At 45.1% G+C, this 19,504-nt stretch overlaps 1 protein-coding gene across 1 annotated transcript; it reads right to left on the reverse strand.

The window, feature by feature from the left end:
* Positions 1-13,786: 13,786 nt before the first annotated feature.
* On the reverse strand, positions 13,787-16,298 carry LOC146194085 (uncharacterized). Its single transcript, XM_084597243.1, has one exon. It carries the CDS (start codon positions 16,203-16,205, stop codon positions 15,009-15,011), a length of 1,197 nt encoding a protein of 398 aa, XP_084453369.1. The 5' UTR covers positions 16,206-16,298; the 3' UTR covers positions 13,787-15,008.
* Positions 16,299-19,504: the final 3,206 nt, after the last annotated feature.

Consider the following 19,504-nt stretch of genomic DNA (forward strand, 5'->3'; position numbering starts at 1 on the left):
CCTAGACAGTGCACGTTGCCTATACGACTGGTGCCGCCCAGGGGCTCTTCGATGGCTGGATCACGTCATCATGCAGCATTTCCTTGCCTGGCGTTCGCGTGGCAATGCACGACGGGGACTTTGACGTAGAGGTCGAGCGTTTTCGTCCGTGATGATGCGATGCTTTGCCAATGAAGTTTGCCGCATCTTCGACGCTGAAGAAAAGCACTAGCAGTAGCTTTCAAGAGGAGTGCGAATCTCGGCTTTTCTGTCTCTGGGGAACACTGGGTTAGTGTCGAAATTGGGCTGCTTGGCTCGGTTGGGTGAATCGTTTTCAAGTTGGCTGGGAGGGACGAAGACCTCTGGGGTGCCTGCTAGCTCATCCAGGAAAGCAATCGTTGCTCTTGTTCAAGTGCCGGTATTCTTCGTGCCCTACCAAGATACTTTGTTGGGCGAGTTGGTACTTATTCATTATTTATATAAACAGCGAAGACAAGGGCCAAGATACAGGAAAGCCACTGTACAAGCGCTGACTCAACTAAGCCTAAGCCCTTTACTCCAAGGCCCCAAAAAAAGAAACATGAAGAAAACGAAACAGTCACGTGAAACAACCCCTGCTGCATAAAAAAAAAATTACTTAGAAAAATCACTTAAAAAAGACACCTCTTTGCTTGAAAGAGCAAGAGAAGACTTGCTGACACACTTATTGACCGTTGAAATAAAATATGCTTCCACTATCTCTCTCGTTATCTTCTCTTTGTGGCGATATAAAATCCTAACGCTGTTAAACTTAGGAGTGCACTTCTCCTTCTTCATTATTTCACATGACTGGCAATGTGATACCAGAAACGTTTTGTCCTTTCCACTTTCCAAGTTGTTCCGGTGTTCCTGTAGTCTCTTATTAATACACCGTCCTGTTTGTCCTATATAACTGGCTCCACAAGAGAGTGGAAGCCTATACACAACACCTGTCTTGCATCCAACATATGGGTTTCTAAGTTTCACCCCACATTCTTGCTTCTTCGCTTCTCTTTCCCTTTGAATAGCCGGGCAGATCCTCTTCATCTTGAGCGGGGCGGTCAATGCGACGTCAACATTATACCTCTTGCCTACATTTTTGAGGCCATGCGAAATTCTGTGCACATACGGTACCACTGCAACCTTCCTCTTCCTCTCACCCATGCTGGGCAGGGATTTCAGTCTGTGCGTTCTTTTAAGGCTCTTCAGTACCCGGCAACTGACCTCAATAATAACTGACTCCCGATAACCGGCCTTTACAATACTTGTCACTTGTCTTTCAAAACTCCTGCCCATGCCGTGGTAACAAGATTTCTTCAACGCATTTAATAAGCATGTGTTGATCATCCCATTCTTCACTAATTTGGAATGTCCCGAATTGGAGCTTAGCAACGGCTTCATCGATCTCGGTTTGTAGTCCCAACAAACATGATCATCACCGAATGGAATCAATAGATCTAAATAATGTAACCGATCGTCCACTGGTTCTTCAACAGTAAATTTCAGCCCGGATCCACACTAAGTAAAAACATCCATAATGTCCTTCATTCGTTGCTTGAACCCTTCACGGTCTGCGAATACTAAAAAGTCGTCCACGTACCTGAAGGTGGAAAAATGTAAGCCCTCCAAGTTATCCTTCAGGTGTCTGTCCACGTACATTAAGAAGATGTCACTCAAGACCGGTGCAACACTCGACCCAATGCATACTCCAGCCTTCTGCGTATACAGCTTTGAAGGAGGGTTGAAATCTGGGCCAGTTGGTACATAGTCTTAGAGAATAAAAACCAGCCAAGGGACGAGGACGAAGGAAGGCGTCCTCGTCCCTTGGCTGGTTTTCATTCTCTAAGAGTATACAGTTTGTTCTTCCAGCCTATGAAGGTGGACTCCAGGTAGAACTTCAAAACTTCAAGGAAACTTTCAACACTTACACCTGAGGCGTCAATGAAGTCACATTCCTTATTCTCTTCTGTAATGCACAATTGTACACGCTTAAGGAAGCAGTCATGGGGGAGGCTATAATACAAATCCTTGACATCCATGCTGAAGCCGACAAATTTTCTTGGGTTGTGTTCTTTGAGGAATACAACAAGGGCTTCAGAGTTAGGTAGCCTTGGGGGGGTCTGATAAAGTCAACGAGGAAAGGTGTTTCTGCAAATATTTGGACACCAGATGCTGCCACGTGCTCTTCTCAGAAACGATGGCTCTGAACGGAACATCTCGTTTATGGGTTTTTGCCGAAAAGAATACTTCCAAATGTAATTGCTTGCATTGTTTCACCTGTTCACGTACCCGTTCAAGCTCAAGATCATCTAGTAGAGCCATAGCCCTCTCTTTTTTTTTATTTTTTTATGTCTTCGTGCCCTGCCAAGAATCAGTAGTTTACTCTCTGCCATGCTGCAAGTGCTACATCAGCCAAACTGGCCGATGTGTTAACGAAAGGTCAAAAGAGCACGAATACAATTTTTCTCGTGTAGCTATCACAGGCCAAGTAGCGAAACACTACAGACACTGCACAGACGACGATGATACTAAAGTCTGTTTCCCCTGTATAAGGAATGCTCCGTGATTAGGAGGCCTCGATGCAAGCGCCGCCGTCCCGGGTAGTGCCAACCTTTGAACAGCCCCACGCCGCCTCTTGCGCCATTTTGAAGCACAACGGCTGGTCGGGGTGGTCGCAGTTGCTTGCGTTTGCTGCAAAGTTGAAAATAATGATTGATGACCTAGACAGGAAAAGTAGAAAGGTAGGCTTGGAAATCAATATGCAGAAGACTAAGGTAATGTTCAACAGTCTCGGAAAGGAACAGCAGTTTACGATAGGTTGCGAAATACTGGAAGTAGTAGGCGAATATGTCTACTTAGGACAGGTAGCAACCGCAGATCCGGAACATGAAAAGGAAATAACAAGAAGAATAAGATTGGGATGGAGCGCATTTGGCAAGCACTCGCAGATTATGACTAGCAGCTTACCGGTATCGCTAAACATGAAAGTATACAACAGTTGCATCTTGCCTGTACTCACCTATGGGTCTGAAACGTGGAGGCTAACCAAGAGAGTTCTACTTAAGTTGAGGACAACCCAGAGGGCTATGGAACGAAAAATGGTAGGGGTAACATTAGCAGGTAGAAAACGTGCAGAGTGGGTCAGAGAAATAACTCAAGTTACCGACATTCTAGTGGAAATTAAGAAGAAGAAATGGACATGGGCAGGACATGTAGTGCGAAGAGAGGATGACCGATGGTCGCTGAGGGTAACAAACTGGATTCCAAGGGAAGGAAAGCGTAGCAGGGGGCGGCAGATAGTTAGGTGGGCGGATGAGATTAAGAAGTTCGCAGGAGTCAAGTGGATGCAGCTAGCACAGAACCGGGTTAAGTGGAGAAATATGGGAGAGGCCTTCACCCTGCCGTGGGTATAATCAGGCTGCTGCTGGTGATGATGCAAAGTGGTTGCTGACGTCCCGCGAGGGATTTTACTTTGTGTTCTACTGTATGACTGACAAGGTTGGTAACTCCACTGAGCCAAAATGATGGGCTGTTTTGCGGCAATGAGCACTGAGTCAATGCGCAAAGGCCTGCGCTGTTTTCGCTTCCCCCGGGACTCGGAACGGAGAAGGAAGTGGGATTCCCGAGCGTGCTTGGTATGCTGTTACGGAGCTTTTAAGGCGAAATCCTTTAATGGCTCATATTGTCGCGGACAAAGTTTGTCCCGCTTTTTCGGCGGCTGTCGCGTGGCGTTCCTTGGCGCGCGCTCAAGTGTGAGATTGCAGATGGCAGGAACGCTAGACAAGATGAGTCTCCTGAGGAAAGGCGCAGTATCTCTCACAATTTCTTCAAGTGTGTGTTTGGATGGTACCCCATCTCGACCACCTGCGGTCCTAAAATTAAGTCGTGTAATTCCGTCTCCGACGCTAGGCTTTTAAAAAGGCTATTATGAGCAACATGATACGCAGTACGATGCTGATAAAAAGTCAAGTTCAAGTCAAAGCACTCTGAAGAGCGAAGAGAGTATGAACGGCGTCGTTACGGCTGATTCCGTGTCCTTCAGTATGGCGGCGTTGTCTCCACCCTGGACGGAACCTCTGGCAAATGGCATCGAGGCACCCTACCCTGCTATAGCAAAGAACCGCGACACGCTAGCAAGAGAAAGAATCTCACTTGATAGCTAAGACCTCAGAACAATGCATCTGTGCTCCCTCTGCAGAGCTGTCAGATAAATAAAATCGTTATTTAGATTGTAAATATTACCGTGCGCCTGATGTTACGCTGACAGAATTTTTCCCAAGAACGACACTTGCCTATTGACACGTGCCTAATGTACTGGCGTTTTGAATCTCACGCATGTCAGCAAGTCAAGCGCGCTTGTTTCCTTTCTTGCCATGAGGGCAGTATTTATATTAGATGGTGGCTAATAAACGTTTCAGTTCTGAGTCAGCGTTCTGTGTCCCGTCTGTCGCGCTGTTATGGATCTTCGGTGAAGTTCGTGACCAGTACTTGGTCTAATCCATGACGGAAACAGGCGATGCCTTTTTCGACTCCTAGTCCGTGCTGCAAAAGCAACTAGGTGTTTCCTTCGACGACACCTTCAGCAGTTTCAATGTCACTGGTAACCACGGAGACGACAATGCTTGATCGGGGCGGTATACTCAATACTTCGTCGAGGACGTTTATAGCGAAGTGTTGAGCCGAAGTCGTCGTGGAAGGTGTTGCTTTGTCGGTGGAGAGCTTGATGAGCTTTGAGCCGAGGTCAATGATTGCCTGATTCTCATTCAGAAAGTCCGCACAAAAAATCACATTACGGGCGCGCTGCTGCAAGACCGCGAAGCTCGTAGGGTAAATGCGTCCATTCACTGTCACTCTGGTGATGCCTCTCCCGGACGGCGTAATAAGGTTACCACCAGGGGTGCCGAGTAGCGGGCCATCCAAAGCGGTCGTTAATTTTCTTAGCTGAGAAGCCCACTGATGCAAGGGGGTTCCGCAAGCTACACACGAACAAAAAGGGAGGACGAGACACACACAGCGCTGACTTACAACTGAAGGTTTATTTCAGACATTACGGTAAATATACAGTAGCATCAAGGGATACAACAGCAAACTAGTTACAAACAGTCATCACCACCGGAAAACATACAGGAACACACAGATCATCCAGCTTTCGTTAAGAACTGCAGTTCTTTATCTATTTAGGCTATGGAGGGGGTGCTGACACAATGCTCTTTAAGATACGCAATGTTTATTTATTTTTATTTATTAATTTTTTATTGAATCCTCAAAGGCCCCATTTAAGGGGTATTACATGAGGGGTGGGCTTGAAGTACGGTGGTTACAATAAAATATGTCTTTTGATGTCAGTCTTGAAATGATGAATGTCGGTTAGTGAGGCGATGTGGTCGGAAAGGTCGTTCCAATCCAGGGCAGTGCGGACTAAGGCTTCAATAATCTCTCGCGTGGTTTTGTCACCGCACCTGCTTATCACGCTCGTGTTGCCCAACTCAGGGGTGCATTTGCAATCTCAGCAATGAATGCCCAGATGACCCGAGATACGTTGCGTAATATTGTAATTGTGCTCAGCCAATCTCTTGTTGAGGCATCTGCCGGTTTGGCCTACGTATGCATGGCCGCAAGACAAGGGGATGGGATATAAAACGGCCTGAGCACAGGAAACGAACTGGTCGCTATGGTTATAGTGTGCATCCTGTATGCTTGCGACCCTTCTTGTTAACGGTCATGCATAGGCTTGACAAGCGATGCGGAGCTGAAAATAAAACGTCTATTCCTACTCTTTTTCCTGTTTTTCATATGTTGTGGGAAATCCCGTGTACGTAGGGGATGACCGCGATCTTGCCCTTATCTCTGATTCTTTTTTCTTTTCCTTTCAACAAGGCCGCAGCCACTGAGGATATGAGGGTTAGCGGGTATCCAGCCTGTAGTAATCGGCGCATCTCGGTTAAAAAGCGGTTTTCCAGTTTGTGGTTGCAGCATTTTTCGAATGAATTGTCAAAACATGAATTGATGATACTGCGCTTAACTTTGAGCAGAACTAAGAATTGCAGTTCTTATCGGGAGCTGGGTGACCTGTATTTTCCTGTGTTTTCTGGTGGCGATGACTGTTTCTAACTAGGTTGCTGTTGTATCCCTTGATGCTACTGTATATTTACCGACGTGTCTCAAATAAACCTTCAGTTGAAAGTCAGCGCTGTGTGTGTCTCGTCCTCCCTTTTTGTTCGTGTGTAGCTTGCGCTGTTGCCCCTTGCGATAAACCAACTAGCCCGCAACGTTTTGCTCAAGTCCACTGACTACTGAATAGTCAGCTCCGGTGTCCACTAGTGCAGTGACTGTGACCATCGACAGTAGTTTCAAGGACGCTTTTCGCGTCCTCGCATTGCACGTGGCCTTGGTGTCCGATCTCGGCTCTATCCTTTCTTCAGGTCACGGCCGGGGCATACGGTTGTTACTTCGCTGGGTGGCGGTGTCGACTTGCATTCTGGTCGTGTTGTCGATGTCGTCGTGTGGGGCGGCGGTGAAATGGCTGCGTCGTCGTTAGTCGCCGTCGGCGGTTGAGGATATTCGTGCGCTGCTGCTGTAGGATCTTGCGTTGACCGGTTCAAGTGGTCGTTCGTAGTGACGCATCCAGGTGTCTAACGCCTTCTCGATGGCAGACACCTCAACTTCAAATTCCGCCACGGTTTTTGGCAGATTCCTGACAAGACCTCCAAAAAGAGACTCTTTAACCCCTCACATTAAAAATTTCACTCTCTCACCTTCGGTCTTGTCAGAATCGGTGCTGCGTAAGAGGCGCCTCATCACCTCAGTGTAAAGAAAAGCAGGCTCGTTTGAAAGTCTTGAATGAAGTAGGGCTTGGGCTCGTTCCTTGCGGAAAACACTTGCTAAGTCAGTAAAAAATTCAATCTTGAAAATCTCCCCATCTTTCAAAGCTGCCTCGTGATTTTCAAGCCATATACGGGCAGATCTTTCAAGAGGAAAATATACTTGCTTCAGCTTCGCTTCGTCGTTCCAGATGTTGAACGTTACCACGCGTTCGAACAGGTAGAGACAGTCTTCTCATCCTCATCCGGTCGTCCTTGGAAGCTGGGGGGCTCACGGGGTTCGAAGAAAACCAAGGGTGCTTTCTGCTCGATGGATGCCATATTCGGGATCACCACGGTGTCGGGATTCAGCACCTCCACCAGATGTCACGTGCTGATGACAAGGTCGATGACACAAATCAAGAGTCTGTGAGTGCACTGAAGAAACTCGTTATTGGGCTGAGTTGCGCCTGCAAAAGAAGTAGCCGATTCGGCGGCGAAGAAAGCAACAATCGTGCTCGGCGCTTGTCGAACAAGGAATGCCGGTCGCACACGTCAACGCCAAATTTAAAGGTGGCTTAGAACCATCAAGATAACGTCGCAAGCAGTTACTAGCACATCCTGGAACATTGTAGAAACATACGCGAGTGGCCGGAATCTTCGACACAGATCTCGGCACATCTTGCGCGACAAAGAAACTGATAAAGGTGCATCTCGCGACACCGAGCATTAACAAAGAATACAAAATTGATATGCGTACAAGAAGCAAAATGATAAGGCCACATGCCGGCGGCTGCTAAAAATTGGTGGTGGCTTAGCTTGGTTAAGCCTAGGTATCAGAAACGAAAAGCTTCGGCTATGCCATGGCTTAGCTAGTGGTTCCTTGAGGTAGTTGTGGCTTACCTTGTTGTCCACGGTTGCACCTTGTAGATATTCCATGGTTTATCATCACGATGAAACTTTGATTACAGCCGTACATCACATGTTCCGATTCCACATAGCCATCACCGTTACACTTCTGTATACACACAGCCCGGTGAAAGCGCGCGGCACCGGCTAAAGTTCGACCGCCGGAGTCGCGGCGGCAGTTGCGGCGGCTCCGACTACCTGCACCTCTCCTATGACGTCACGTGGTAGACGCATGCGCAGCTGTTGCTTTTATTGCGAAAGCAATACTGCGGCAGGTCTAACCGCTCGTCGCTGTGTGCCGTGTCCGTGACTGTGGTCCCCTGGCAGGCGCTGCCAACTTGGGTCTCTCGTTTCACATGGGACGGTTATGTCAGACTCAGCCTGCTAAGACTTGCATTCCATTACTCCTATAGGCCACTAAGGCACGTTCATACGGCTTGGTTAAAGCGGGGCTTTATATGTGTTTCTTACAATGGAGCACACGCCGAACTCGGAGTTGACTAGCCTATAGTCAAGCTTCTCGCTTAAAAAAACAATAAATACAGTTTTGAAGGTTTCGCGGTAATATTTAATGCGAAGTAGGACGAGCCATCGGGCTTCCTACGCGTGGTGAAGGTAGGCGGCCTTGTAGACGTTGTCCTCTTTCGTCACGTGCGGTAGCGTCGCGGCGAACCTTCGGCTGCCTGCCATACACACGTTTATTATGTAGCCTGGTTGTCTCCTAGAATACGGGGTTGTAGACAAAGGTCCCGTATGACAGCATGTCATCCCGTCTCATGTTCGGCATCCACGTACAACTGGGGGCAAACTACGTATTGGCACGCGACAGATGACACTGATCAGAAAAAACTACATCGCCACAATGTCTGACGTTGCATAGTAGTACGCATGCGCGTCCTTTCATTCCCACAGTCATGTCTTCTTCCCCAGGGGGCAGTGTAGGAGCTGATAACATGGAGTACTTGGCGCCAGGGGTCGCTTTGTTAATTCCCTGCGTCATGCGAGCAGTTGGCCCAGGGCACGACCAGGCAAGGATAATCCAAGGTTTCAAGGGTTCCATTTAACCGGGCCCTGCGTTCCCAGAGGCCCTTCGAGAGCTGAAAAAAATGAGTAATTTTAAGGTTTCCTCAGAAAATAGTCACATCTTTGTTTCCTGACTTTCCATCATTGAATTTACACCTTAAGCATTGTAATGCCGTATGCTTCAAACGTTTTGTCTCATCATAGGCTAAATGCTGAAGCCAGCCACATCTTTTGCCTGACAAGTATAAAACTTTGTTCTTGCCAAAATTGTCAGGAAACATCTAAATAGATTTATATGAATCCAGCTGGATTCATTTGGTTTCAGTTGTCCCCATCTGTTATCCCAACTGGCATTAACAAATTCGTTATATCTACCAGCAAGAAGTCAGCGGGTCGTGGCAGGTGGTTTAAGTGCAGTCAACGGGCTCTAGCTGGTTTCCAGTTTGGAGTCAGCTGGTACCAGCTGGTACACGAGATGTCCTCGTTCCTTACTGCTGTGGAGATAAATTGTGTGAATTAATATACTGAGCGTAAGTACTCCTAAGAAACGCAATAAATTATTTACTAGAGTTTATTGTATAGCTACCCATTGCCTCAGCAATTTGTCTTGCTGTGACGATAATAAATATTTCGCGATGCTATGCAAGAACTTCATTGAGTCAGTGCGATGGCATATGGATAAGGGGGTTCATCATCATCATCATCATCATCATCATCATCATCATCATCATCAGCCTGACTATACCCACTGCAGGGTGAAGGCCTCTCCCCTATTTCTCCATTTAACCCGTTTCTGTGCTAGGTCCATTCACTTGAACCCTGCGAACTTCTTAACCTCATCCGCCCACCTAATATCTTGCCGCCCCATGCTACGCTTTGCTTCCCTTGGGATCAAGTTTGTTACCCGAAGCGACCATCGGTCATCCTCTCTCGCACTAAATGTCCTGCCCATGTCCATTTCTTCTTCTTAATTTCCACAAGAATGTCGGTAACTTGAGTTATTTCTCTGACCCACTCAGCACGCTTTCTATCTCTTAATGTTACCCCTACCATGTTTCGTTCCATAGCCCTCTGGGTTGTCCTCAACTTAAGTAGAACAGTCTTGGTTAGCCTCCATGTTTCAGGTCCAGAGGTGAGTACAGGCAAGATGAAACTGTTGTATACGTTCCTCTTGAGCGATACCGGTAAGCTGCTAGTGATAATCTGCGATTGCTTGCCAAATGCGCTCCATCCCAATCTTATTCTTCTTGATATTTCCTTTTCATGGTCCGGATCTGCGGTTACTATCTGTCCTAAGTAGACATATTCGCCTACTACTTCAAGTGCTTCGCTACATAACGTAAACCGCTGTTCCTTCCCGAGGCTATTAAATTTTACCTTAGTCTTCTGCATATTGATTTTCAAGTCTACCTTACTACTATTCCTGTGTAGGTCACCATCATTCTTTGCAGTTCAGGATAAGGCAATGCCATCAGCAAACAGCAGTTTACTGAGGTATTTTATGCCTACACTTATCCCTAACAGCTCCCATTCCAAGTGTCTGAATACTTCTTCTAAGTAAGCTGTAAATAGTACTGGGGAGATCGTGTCTCCTTGCCTAACACCTTTCCTTATGGAAAGTTTGTTACTTTCTTTATGCAGAACTATGGTTGCTTTGCAGCCACTATACATATCTTCCAGGACATCCACGTACGGCTCGTCTACCCCCTGATTTCGCAATGCCTGCATCATCACTGAGGTTTCTACTCAGTCAAATGCTTTTTCGTAATCAATGAATGCTTTATATAAGGGCTGGTTATATCCCGAGCATTTTTCTATCCCCTCGTTGATGGTATAGATATGATTGATAGTAGAGTACCGTTTCCGAAACCCTGCTTGATCCTTTGCTTGACTGCAGTCTAAGGTTGTCCTGATTCCATTAGCGATTACCTTAGTAAATACCTTATACGTAACAGGTATTAAGCTGACTGGTCTGTAATTTTTAAGGTTCTTCGCGTCCCCTTTCTTATGAATAAGGGTAATATTTGCGTTCTTCTATGGTTCCGGTACCGTCGATGACACCTGACACTACATATACAGGGTGGCCAGCTTATCTAGCCCTATATCCCCCCTTACCCCCGTCCTTCAACAAATCTGTAGTAATCTGATCCTCTCCAGCTGGTTTCCTCCTTTTCATAGTTTCTAATACATTCTGGACCACGTCCTTCGTCACTGGTGGAACGTCTGACTGTTTTTCCCTACCGCCAAACTCAATACGGTCCTGACTAGTTTGGCTACTGTAGAGATCTGTATAGAACTCCTCGGCTACTTTGACTAACTTGTCCATATCCGTGACGACGTTGCCGGCCTTGTCCCTTAGCGCATACATTTGGTTTGTGTCTATGCCCGTTACAGCTTTAAGGCTTCCCCCGTTCTTTACAGCAGGCGCAATTTTCTCTATATTATACTTCCTTATATCGGCCACATTGCGCTTATTGATTAGCTTTGATACCTCGGCCAATTCTATCGGATCAGTTGGATTGGAAGCCTTCATACACTAGTGTTTGTTATCAAATATTTTGCCTCCTTGGACAGCTTACCGGTATCCGCTCTAACTATCCTACCGCCTACTTCTACAGCGTACTCAGTAATGATATCTCTGAAATAATTGTGCAATAACACCGAGGTTTGGGCCAGTTGGTAATGATCCATATTCAAACCCATTCGCAGCACGAATAAAAGAACGACAGGAAGAAAACAGACACGACAGGACGAATGCAGCATTCGTTCTGTCGTGTGTGTTTTCTTCCTGTCGTTCTTTTATTCGTGCTGCGAATGGGTCTGAAATAATTGTTCCTTGCTTCTAGGGTAATGTCTCCATTCTCGGTTAGAGCTGAATATCTATTCTGTAGCGAGATCCTGAACTCTTATGCCCTCCCCCTCACCGCTTTTTCGTTGATAGGTTTCTTTCTTACTACTGCATCGCACTTTCCCGATTACCTCTACATCTTGCATAATGGCAAGGGTTGAACACAGTATGAAGGCAATTTCATTTTTAGTCTCCGCGTTAGGACTTTTCCATGTCCATTTTCGGTTCTTCCGTTTGCTGACGAAGGTATTCATGATGCTTAACTTAATACGCTCTGCAAACTCAACAGTACCTCCCCCCTCCTATTCCTAGAACTAATGCCATAGTCACCTACTGCCTGGTCTCCTGCCTGCTTTTTCCCTACGTTGGCATTGAAGTCGCCCATTTGTACTGTATACTGGGTCTTTACTTTTCGCATTTTCCGATTTTACACCTTCGTCAAGCTTTCAACTGCCTGGTCATCATTTTTCATTTCATTTCATTTATTCATACTGTCAGCCCTGGGCGGGCTATTACAGGAGTGGATATCAAACTTGAAATAGAACAAGAACACATCAAACAAACACTGAGATCAACACTAAATTTCATACATAATTGTGTTTGCCACTTGAACAGAACAAAAACATTGTCATAGAAATCAAGCAGTACATAAAACATTATGCAGTTTATCTAAAAATTCGCTAAGTGATTGTGACGTGACAACGGAGTTTGGTAACATATTCCATTCCTTAATGGCTCTCGGGAAAAAAACTAAATTTAAAGCAATCATTTCTGACAGGCGGCATTGGGATGTACAAACTGTGACGATGGCGTGATGTTTCCCCTGTTTTAATTTCAAAGTATTTTGTTTGATCGATTTTCAAGTAGTGGTTAGCGATCTGGAAAAGAAACTTGAGTCTGTCACATTTGGTTCTAATGTCAAGTGTTTGCAAATCAGCAGATTTGCACAAAGAAGTTGGAGAATCAGAATAACGATACCTATTAAATATAAACCTTGCTCCGAGGCGCTGGATTCTTTCCAGCTTAGAACAGTTGGAAGCAGTGTACGGGTCCCAGACAACTTTTGCATATTCGAGGATAGGCCTAACTAGGCTTTTGAAAACCAGACTTTTTATTTCGGGAGTTGCACTGCACATATTGCGTCTCAAGCTCCAGAGTGCCTTGGAAGCCTTAGTGCATACATTATCGATGTGTGAATTCCAGCGTAAGTCAGATGTGAGTGTTACTCCAAGGTATTTAAAATTGCTTACTCTAGTTAGTAATCTGCCATTAATGCTGTAACTGTAATCAAGGACAGTTTTCTTTCTTGTAATGGACATAAAAACAGTTTTGTTTGAATTTAATACCATCTGCCACACCTTACACCATTCATGTATTTTCTGCAAGTTTTGATTGAGTTCTGCCTGATCTTCCGGAGTATTAATTTGTTTATAAACGATGCAGTCATCAGCATACAGTCTAACTGGAACGCTCAAACCAACCGGCAAGTCGTTGATGAAGATCAAAAACAAGAGAGGGCCCAGAACGCTGCCCTGGGGGACACCGAAATCGACTGGCATGATGTTGGATTTATACTCTTGAACCTGAACATACTGTACTCTAGACGAGAGATATGACCTGAACCACTCAGTTATAGTTTCATTTTTAAATATGGCACTGATTTTTAGTAATAGTTTAGGATGCGAAACCTTATCAAACGCCTTTGCAAAGTCCAAAATTACGATGTCAGTTTGCATGCGGGAATTAATTGACTGGGAAAGATCATGTACTGTTTCCGTGAGTTGAGTGATGGTAGAAAGCCCCTTGCGGAAGCCATGCTGGTTTACAAATAGGAGATTGTTACTCTCAAGAAAAGTTGATAAGTGAGCGTACATAATATGTTCGAGTAACTTGGAACACGTGCTAATGAGGGAAATGGGTCTATAATTTTCAACGTTACAAGTGGGACCATTTTTATGCACAGGCACTATTTTCGCACATTTCCAGGCAACGGGAACACAACTACTGTCGATAGATGATTGAAAGATTTTGGTAAGAAATTTAGAATTCCACTCTGCATATCTATATAAGAATTCATTCGGGATACCGTCCGGTCCTGAGTTCTTTTTTGTGTTGATATTCAAAAGGAGTTTCAGAACTCCTTCTTCACTTATTTCTAAATCGGGAATAGGAGGGCAACCTGGAGGCTCAAAAAACGGCGATTCGCCGTCATCTTCAGTGAAAACAGATGCAAAAAATGAATTAAAACTTTCAGCCCTCTGGGGGCTCTCTTCTTCATTAGAATGGTGAGATTTACCGCCGCCATTTATATATCGCCAGAACTTACTGGGCGCTTCAGTAAGAAATCTGGTGAGAGTCTGACTGTAAAAGGTATTTTTACTTTCTTTGATGAGTCGCTTTAACTCTTGGCTCATACGACATATGGAGGTTTTTAATTCAGGGCTTGGGTATTGTGAGCATCTTTTTCGTTTCCTTTTGAGCTGTCGTTTTTTGTGAATAATGTCTCTATTAATCCAAGGATGCTTCCTTTTTGTTATTTTCGTGGTTTTAGGAATGAACATCTCAATTGCTTTGGCTATCATGTTTGCAAAAAAATCCCACAACTTATCTGTGCCAAGTCCGTCTTGATATAAACACATGAATTCATCAAACGAGATTTCAAGGTAGTCCAGTAATCCGACATCATCAGCAGCCGCAAAATTCAAAACAGTCTTTCTGCAAGATTTGTGACAAATTTCGCGAGTCATATTGAGCGAAATAATCACCATTTTATGGTCAGACAATCCTTCTTCAACATCACAACTCAGCAAAAACTCTAGTAGACCAGATGACATAAAGACAAGGTCTAGTATCGAGGATGTTGTCATACATACTCTCGTACTCTTTTCAACAATCTGAGTCAAACCATAGCAGTAGGCGAGTTCGATCAGATGTTCACTGCTAGCTGTATCAACTCTGCCGGGAGAAAGCGACATCCAATCAATTCCTGGCAAATTAAAATCACCTGTCAGAATAATGTTGTCACCAAAGTGTACATTTTTGTCCAGAAACCTTTTTAGGTTATCAAGCACGTCTATGGTTGAATTGGGAGCTCTGTAGAAAGCACCCACTAAGACAGTATGACCATTCAGTCTGGTTTTAATCCATGCAGTTTCTAAATCATCAAACCCTTCTATAACTGAGAATACTATATTACTCTTAACCAGAATTGCAACACCGCCACCCCTCCTTTCACGGTCTTTTCGTACTATGGAGTAGTTTGGGGGAGCAACTTCACAGTCTCTAATATCATTATGCAGCCATGTCTCTGTGATTACCATAATATCGGGTTCATGTTCAAGGCATATACTTTCTATGGCGTCAACCTTGTTAAGCATGCTCCTAGCGTTCACATTTATAATTTTAAAGCAGACCGTCTTATGATTGTTTAGTCACTCATTGCTAGTGCTAGTGGCAACCTGGCATTTGAACCGCTGCTTGGTCTCCTCGTTCCATGCGTATAAGGTATTCTTGACTTTTAACTTATCAAAAATTAACTTAGCTTTCACACCGTTCTTCCGTTCATCGGCACAGGAGTTCCAAAGGTTTTTTCGTATTTCCACAACCTTTTTAGAAAAATCTTCATTTACACTAAATTGAGTGCCTTTTAGGTTGAAACAGCTACTCATTATTTTCATCTTATCCCTAAAGTCAGTAAGTTTAATAATAATCGGACGGTCTCTACCTGGTTCCCTCTTTCCAAGTCGGTGAATCCTTTCAATAGTGTCCACCCTTTGTTTCAGAATTTTATCAAAGATGTCATTGTTTACTTTCTGTAGTAGGTCCTCTTCACTCTCTGATTCCTCCTCCTTGACTCCGCGTACAATCAAGTTATTGCGCCGCGAGCGGTTTTCCAACTCATCAAGTTTTCTCGAAACTGTAGTCATTTCTATTTCACATCTTTCAGCAAAAGTTTCTAGTTTCGAAAGCCTATCCCGAGACTCGTCAAAGGTTTGTAGCTTTTGTTCTATAGCAGACAGCCTGGATTGCATGTCCAGAATTCTTGCTTCAGACGATGTTTGGTTTTCCTGTATTTCGCTTAATTTGCTGAGGATTTCAGTTTGAGAAGCAATTACTTGTTGAATCATTTCCATTGTATCCGGGCCAGGATTTTCCTCAACATCACCAGATAACTTCAGCAACAGGCCTACAATTGAGATACAATCACTAAAGCAAACCAGCAATGTGCGTGGACACGGCAACACGATCAAAAAAAGGCAGTTGCTACGGCAGCAATATTTTCGTCCACCAACCTGCACAAATAGTGGCACATCAGTTGACATTGTCACGACGGGGTTGCCGTGTCCACTGCTGATGGAAGGCGCAGACGTCCCTTTTATAGGCAAAATCCGGGCTGGAAGTGTGGATGACGTCGCTGTGCTCGAAGAGGGTGCGCAGAAGGCAGTATCCACGTGCCACGACAGCAGCTCGCAGTGTAAAAAATGTACGCCCCCCGCGCACGGCAGTCGATAGGCATCGGCAGAAGCTGGGTGACGATTGAAGCCGCAGTCTGGGCTTACTGCACTGCCCAAGGCGATGGAAAAGAATCCGGTAAGTACCTGCACAAATAGTGGCACATCAGTTGACATTGTCACGACGGGGTTGCCGTGTCCACTGCTGATGGAAGGCGCAGACGTCCCTTTTATAGGCAAAATCCGGGCTGGAAGTGTGGATGACGTCGCTGTGCTCAAAGAGGGTGCGCAGAAGGCAGTATCCACGTGCCACGACAGCAGCTCGCAGTGTAAAAAATGTACGCCCCCCGCGCACGGCAGTCGATAGGCATCGGCAGAAGCTGGGTGACGATTGAAGCCGCTGTCTGGGCTTACTGCACTGCCCAAGGCGATGGAAAAGAATCCGGTAAGTACCTGCACAAATAGTGGCACATCAGTTGACATTGTCACGACGGGGTTGCCGTGTCCACTACATCATAACTACATGTAGGTGCATAGGCCTGTACAATCTTCCGTTTATACCGCTTAATAAGCCTAATTACAATGCCTGCCACCCTCTCATTATTGTTATTGAATTCCTCTATATTACCCGCTATATACTTATTGACAAGGAAACCTAAACCTAGTTCTCGCCTCTCCGGTAAACATCGATAACTCTGTACATGCCCATCCTTCAGTACAGTATATGCCTCATTCGGCCTCCTAACCTCACTACGCCCTATGACATCCCATTTTGTGCCCTCTAGTTCCTCTAACAGCCCTGCTAAACCAGCTTCACTACCTAGGCTTCTAGCGTTAAACGTTGCCAAGGTCAGTTTCCAATGGCGGCCTGTCCAGAGGAGTCAGGAATTCTCACCACCCCCTGCTGCGTCACAGGTCTGACCGCCGCCGTGGTCAGTTGTTCCGCAGCCGCTGGTGACTGAGGGTGTCATGGGACTAATCATGGGAGTTTGCGGCCAATTGCTACACCAGGGTGGCCAACTCCTGTTCTGGTGAGGGAGTGCGTTGCCGGAGGTGTTCACAGGCATCAGGTCGCACGCCAAACCTGTTTATTAGGTTAGGTTATGTTCATATAAAACCAGGCACAAGCAGGTTAAAAATGTTGGCCATAGCGACGGTATATGATGAACCTGATTGATTTTCGTTGTACTCTGTATCAGGTTAATGTCACAATAACTATGAGGGTTCCAGACAGGGAAAGCGGACACGCGAGGTTTTGAGATTGGTCGACGTTGAAGCTCTCGTCAAGTTACTTCCCAACAAAGGGCTTGCAAATGCTCATAGAAGAGCAATAGCTCCAGTCAATTGCATAAATGTTGAATTAAAAAAGCAGGTATGTTTAATGAATACAAGCGCCATTTATAAGTTGAATTTCTGTGAAATATGTAAACCTATTTCTCTCGATTGAGTAAACATGTAGTGTTTCTGCAAAGAATTAAGAGGGCGCTTATGCTTCACCTTATAGACGCGATAGCACGCTTAGGTGTTCCCCGAATCTTGAGGCAATGTACGCGAACGATGATTCGCTGTCCTATCATGCACATAAAGGTGTCTTAAGTGTCCGCCCTATTTTTTTTATTATTTTTTTTATCGCTGCGGTCTACAGCGGCGGCTTCTGAGTAAATTAGCTGCGTTTATCTCGTAAACTGCAAATTTATTCTACATTGAAAACAGAAAAGATGTGTGATACAGGCAAAAGTGCGTCCTTCTATTTGTACAGTGGAAACTATGTGCACAATGTAAATATAAAATTTCTTTGAAAATGTCGGCAATCTCTAAAATGTAAGTATATACTACTTAACATTTGAGCTAGTTAAAACTTGAGTTTGACGCCATTTCAGTAAATATGTCGTTTTCTAGAGACGGCATCATTTTGAAGAGGTTTAGCTCCCTGCACAATGACAGCTCTTGGAGTAAATAACAACATTGCTTCTCGTGTATGAATTCTTGAGGTTCTTTACGGAAAGTGTTTACGAAAGGCTTTGAACGAGACCCATCTCTTCTCTACTTCGTTGTTCTCACACGCAGCATATCGTCGTGCGCTAACAGATTAGCTAAGAAAATAATGAGCGAATGTGCGTTCGGATTATTGAGATATTATGTTGTGTGTCCTGTCATTTGCTAAAATAGCCCATTCTAGGCGCCAATCTGTGCGTGTACTCTGCGGGAAAGTATATGCTCAGGCGATGTTAATAAGCAATCTGCATATTCTTTCGAGTAAATATTAATTTATCTTACAGGTACTGCCAGCCTTGTTATCAGGCCTTTGGCAGGAGTGGGCAGTTCATGTAAACAAAAGCAAAAACAGCAAACAAGATACTAGAAGGATAAATCATAACAAAAACACAGTATGTTTACATGACGATTGGTTGGTTTGTGGGGTTTAACGTTCCAAAGTGACTCAAGCTATAAGAGACGCCGTAGTGGAGGACTCCGGAAATTTCGACCACCTGGGGTTCTTTAGCGCGCACTGACACTGACGCCAATCCTTTTCGCCTCCATCGAAACGCAGCCGCCGGGAATCGATCCCGCTTCCTTGGGAACAGTAGTCGAGCGCCGTAACCACTGCGGGCCTATTTGCATGATGCTGTCATTTGACGGGGAGAGGCAACTATGACTTGAGCGCAATTGCGCAGTGCAATGAAGAAATAGTTGGGGAATCAACAGTGTCGGCGGGTAACGCATTTCATTCGCAAATAGTGGGCGGAAAAAAGGAATTTTCTGTGCCGGAGTTCCCGGGATCGGATCCCGGCCTCGGCGGCTGCGGTTCGATGGAGGCGAAACGAAGTGGCGTCCGTGTGCTGTGCGATGTCAGCGCACGTTAAAGATCCCCAGGTGGTCGAAATTACTCCGTAGCCCTCCACTACGACCCCCCTTTCTCTCTATCCACTTTCAATCCCACCTTCATCCCTTCCCTTACGGTGCGGTTCAGGTGTCCACAGAGCAAGTGTGACAGATACTGCGCCTTTCCCTTCCTATAAAAAAAAAAAAAACAACCAACCAACCAACGCGTTAGTCTTACGCGAACAATCTATAACGTTTGTTATGATACGAGCGCGTGGAGTGGCGATTAGGTGTTATAATGTATAAACATTTACCTATTCCCAACCGATTATTATAGAGCAAAATAGAAAAATTTCATGCTATCCCTGTAAAGCCTGAAGGCAAGACTTTCAAGTTCTGCCGCTTCCAGAATGAGTGATGGGAATGTTAAGAGTTAAAAATGAACTTAGCTGATTGTCATGCACTTTCTCAAGTTTGGTGGTATTAGTTTGTGTATGTGGATCCCAGGCAATCGCGGCGTACTCTAGGATGGGTCGCATAATTGTTTTGTAGGCCAAAATTTTAATTTCAGGCGAAGTGTTTCCTAACGTACACCTAAAATAGCCATGTTTCTTCATTGCCTTGCTTGCAAACCTGTGTTACATGTTCATTCC

Source organism: Amblyomma maculatum, chromosome 3 (genome assembly GCF_055883805.1).
Source record: "Amblyomma maculatum isolate TAMU_Amacu chromosome 3, ASM5588380v1, whole genome shotgun sequence".
Classification (NCBI taxonomy): domain Eukaryota; kingdom Metazoa; phylum Arthropoda; class Arachnida; order Ixodida; family Ixodidae; genus Amblyomma; species Amblyomma maculatum.

What these genes read in the sequence shown, in the direction of transcription:
- LOC146194085 (XM_084597243.1), bottom strand. Translation starts at nt 16,205, where the DNA reads ATGTCAACTGATGTGCCACTATTTGTGCAGGTACTTACCGGATTCTTT.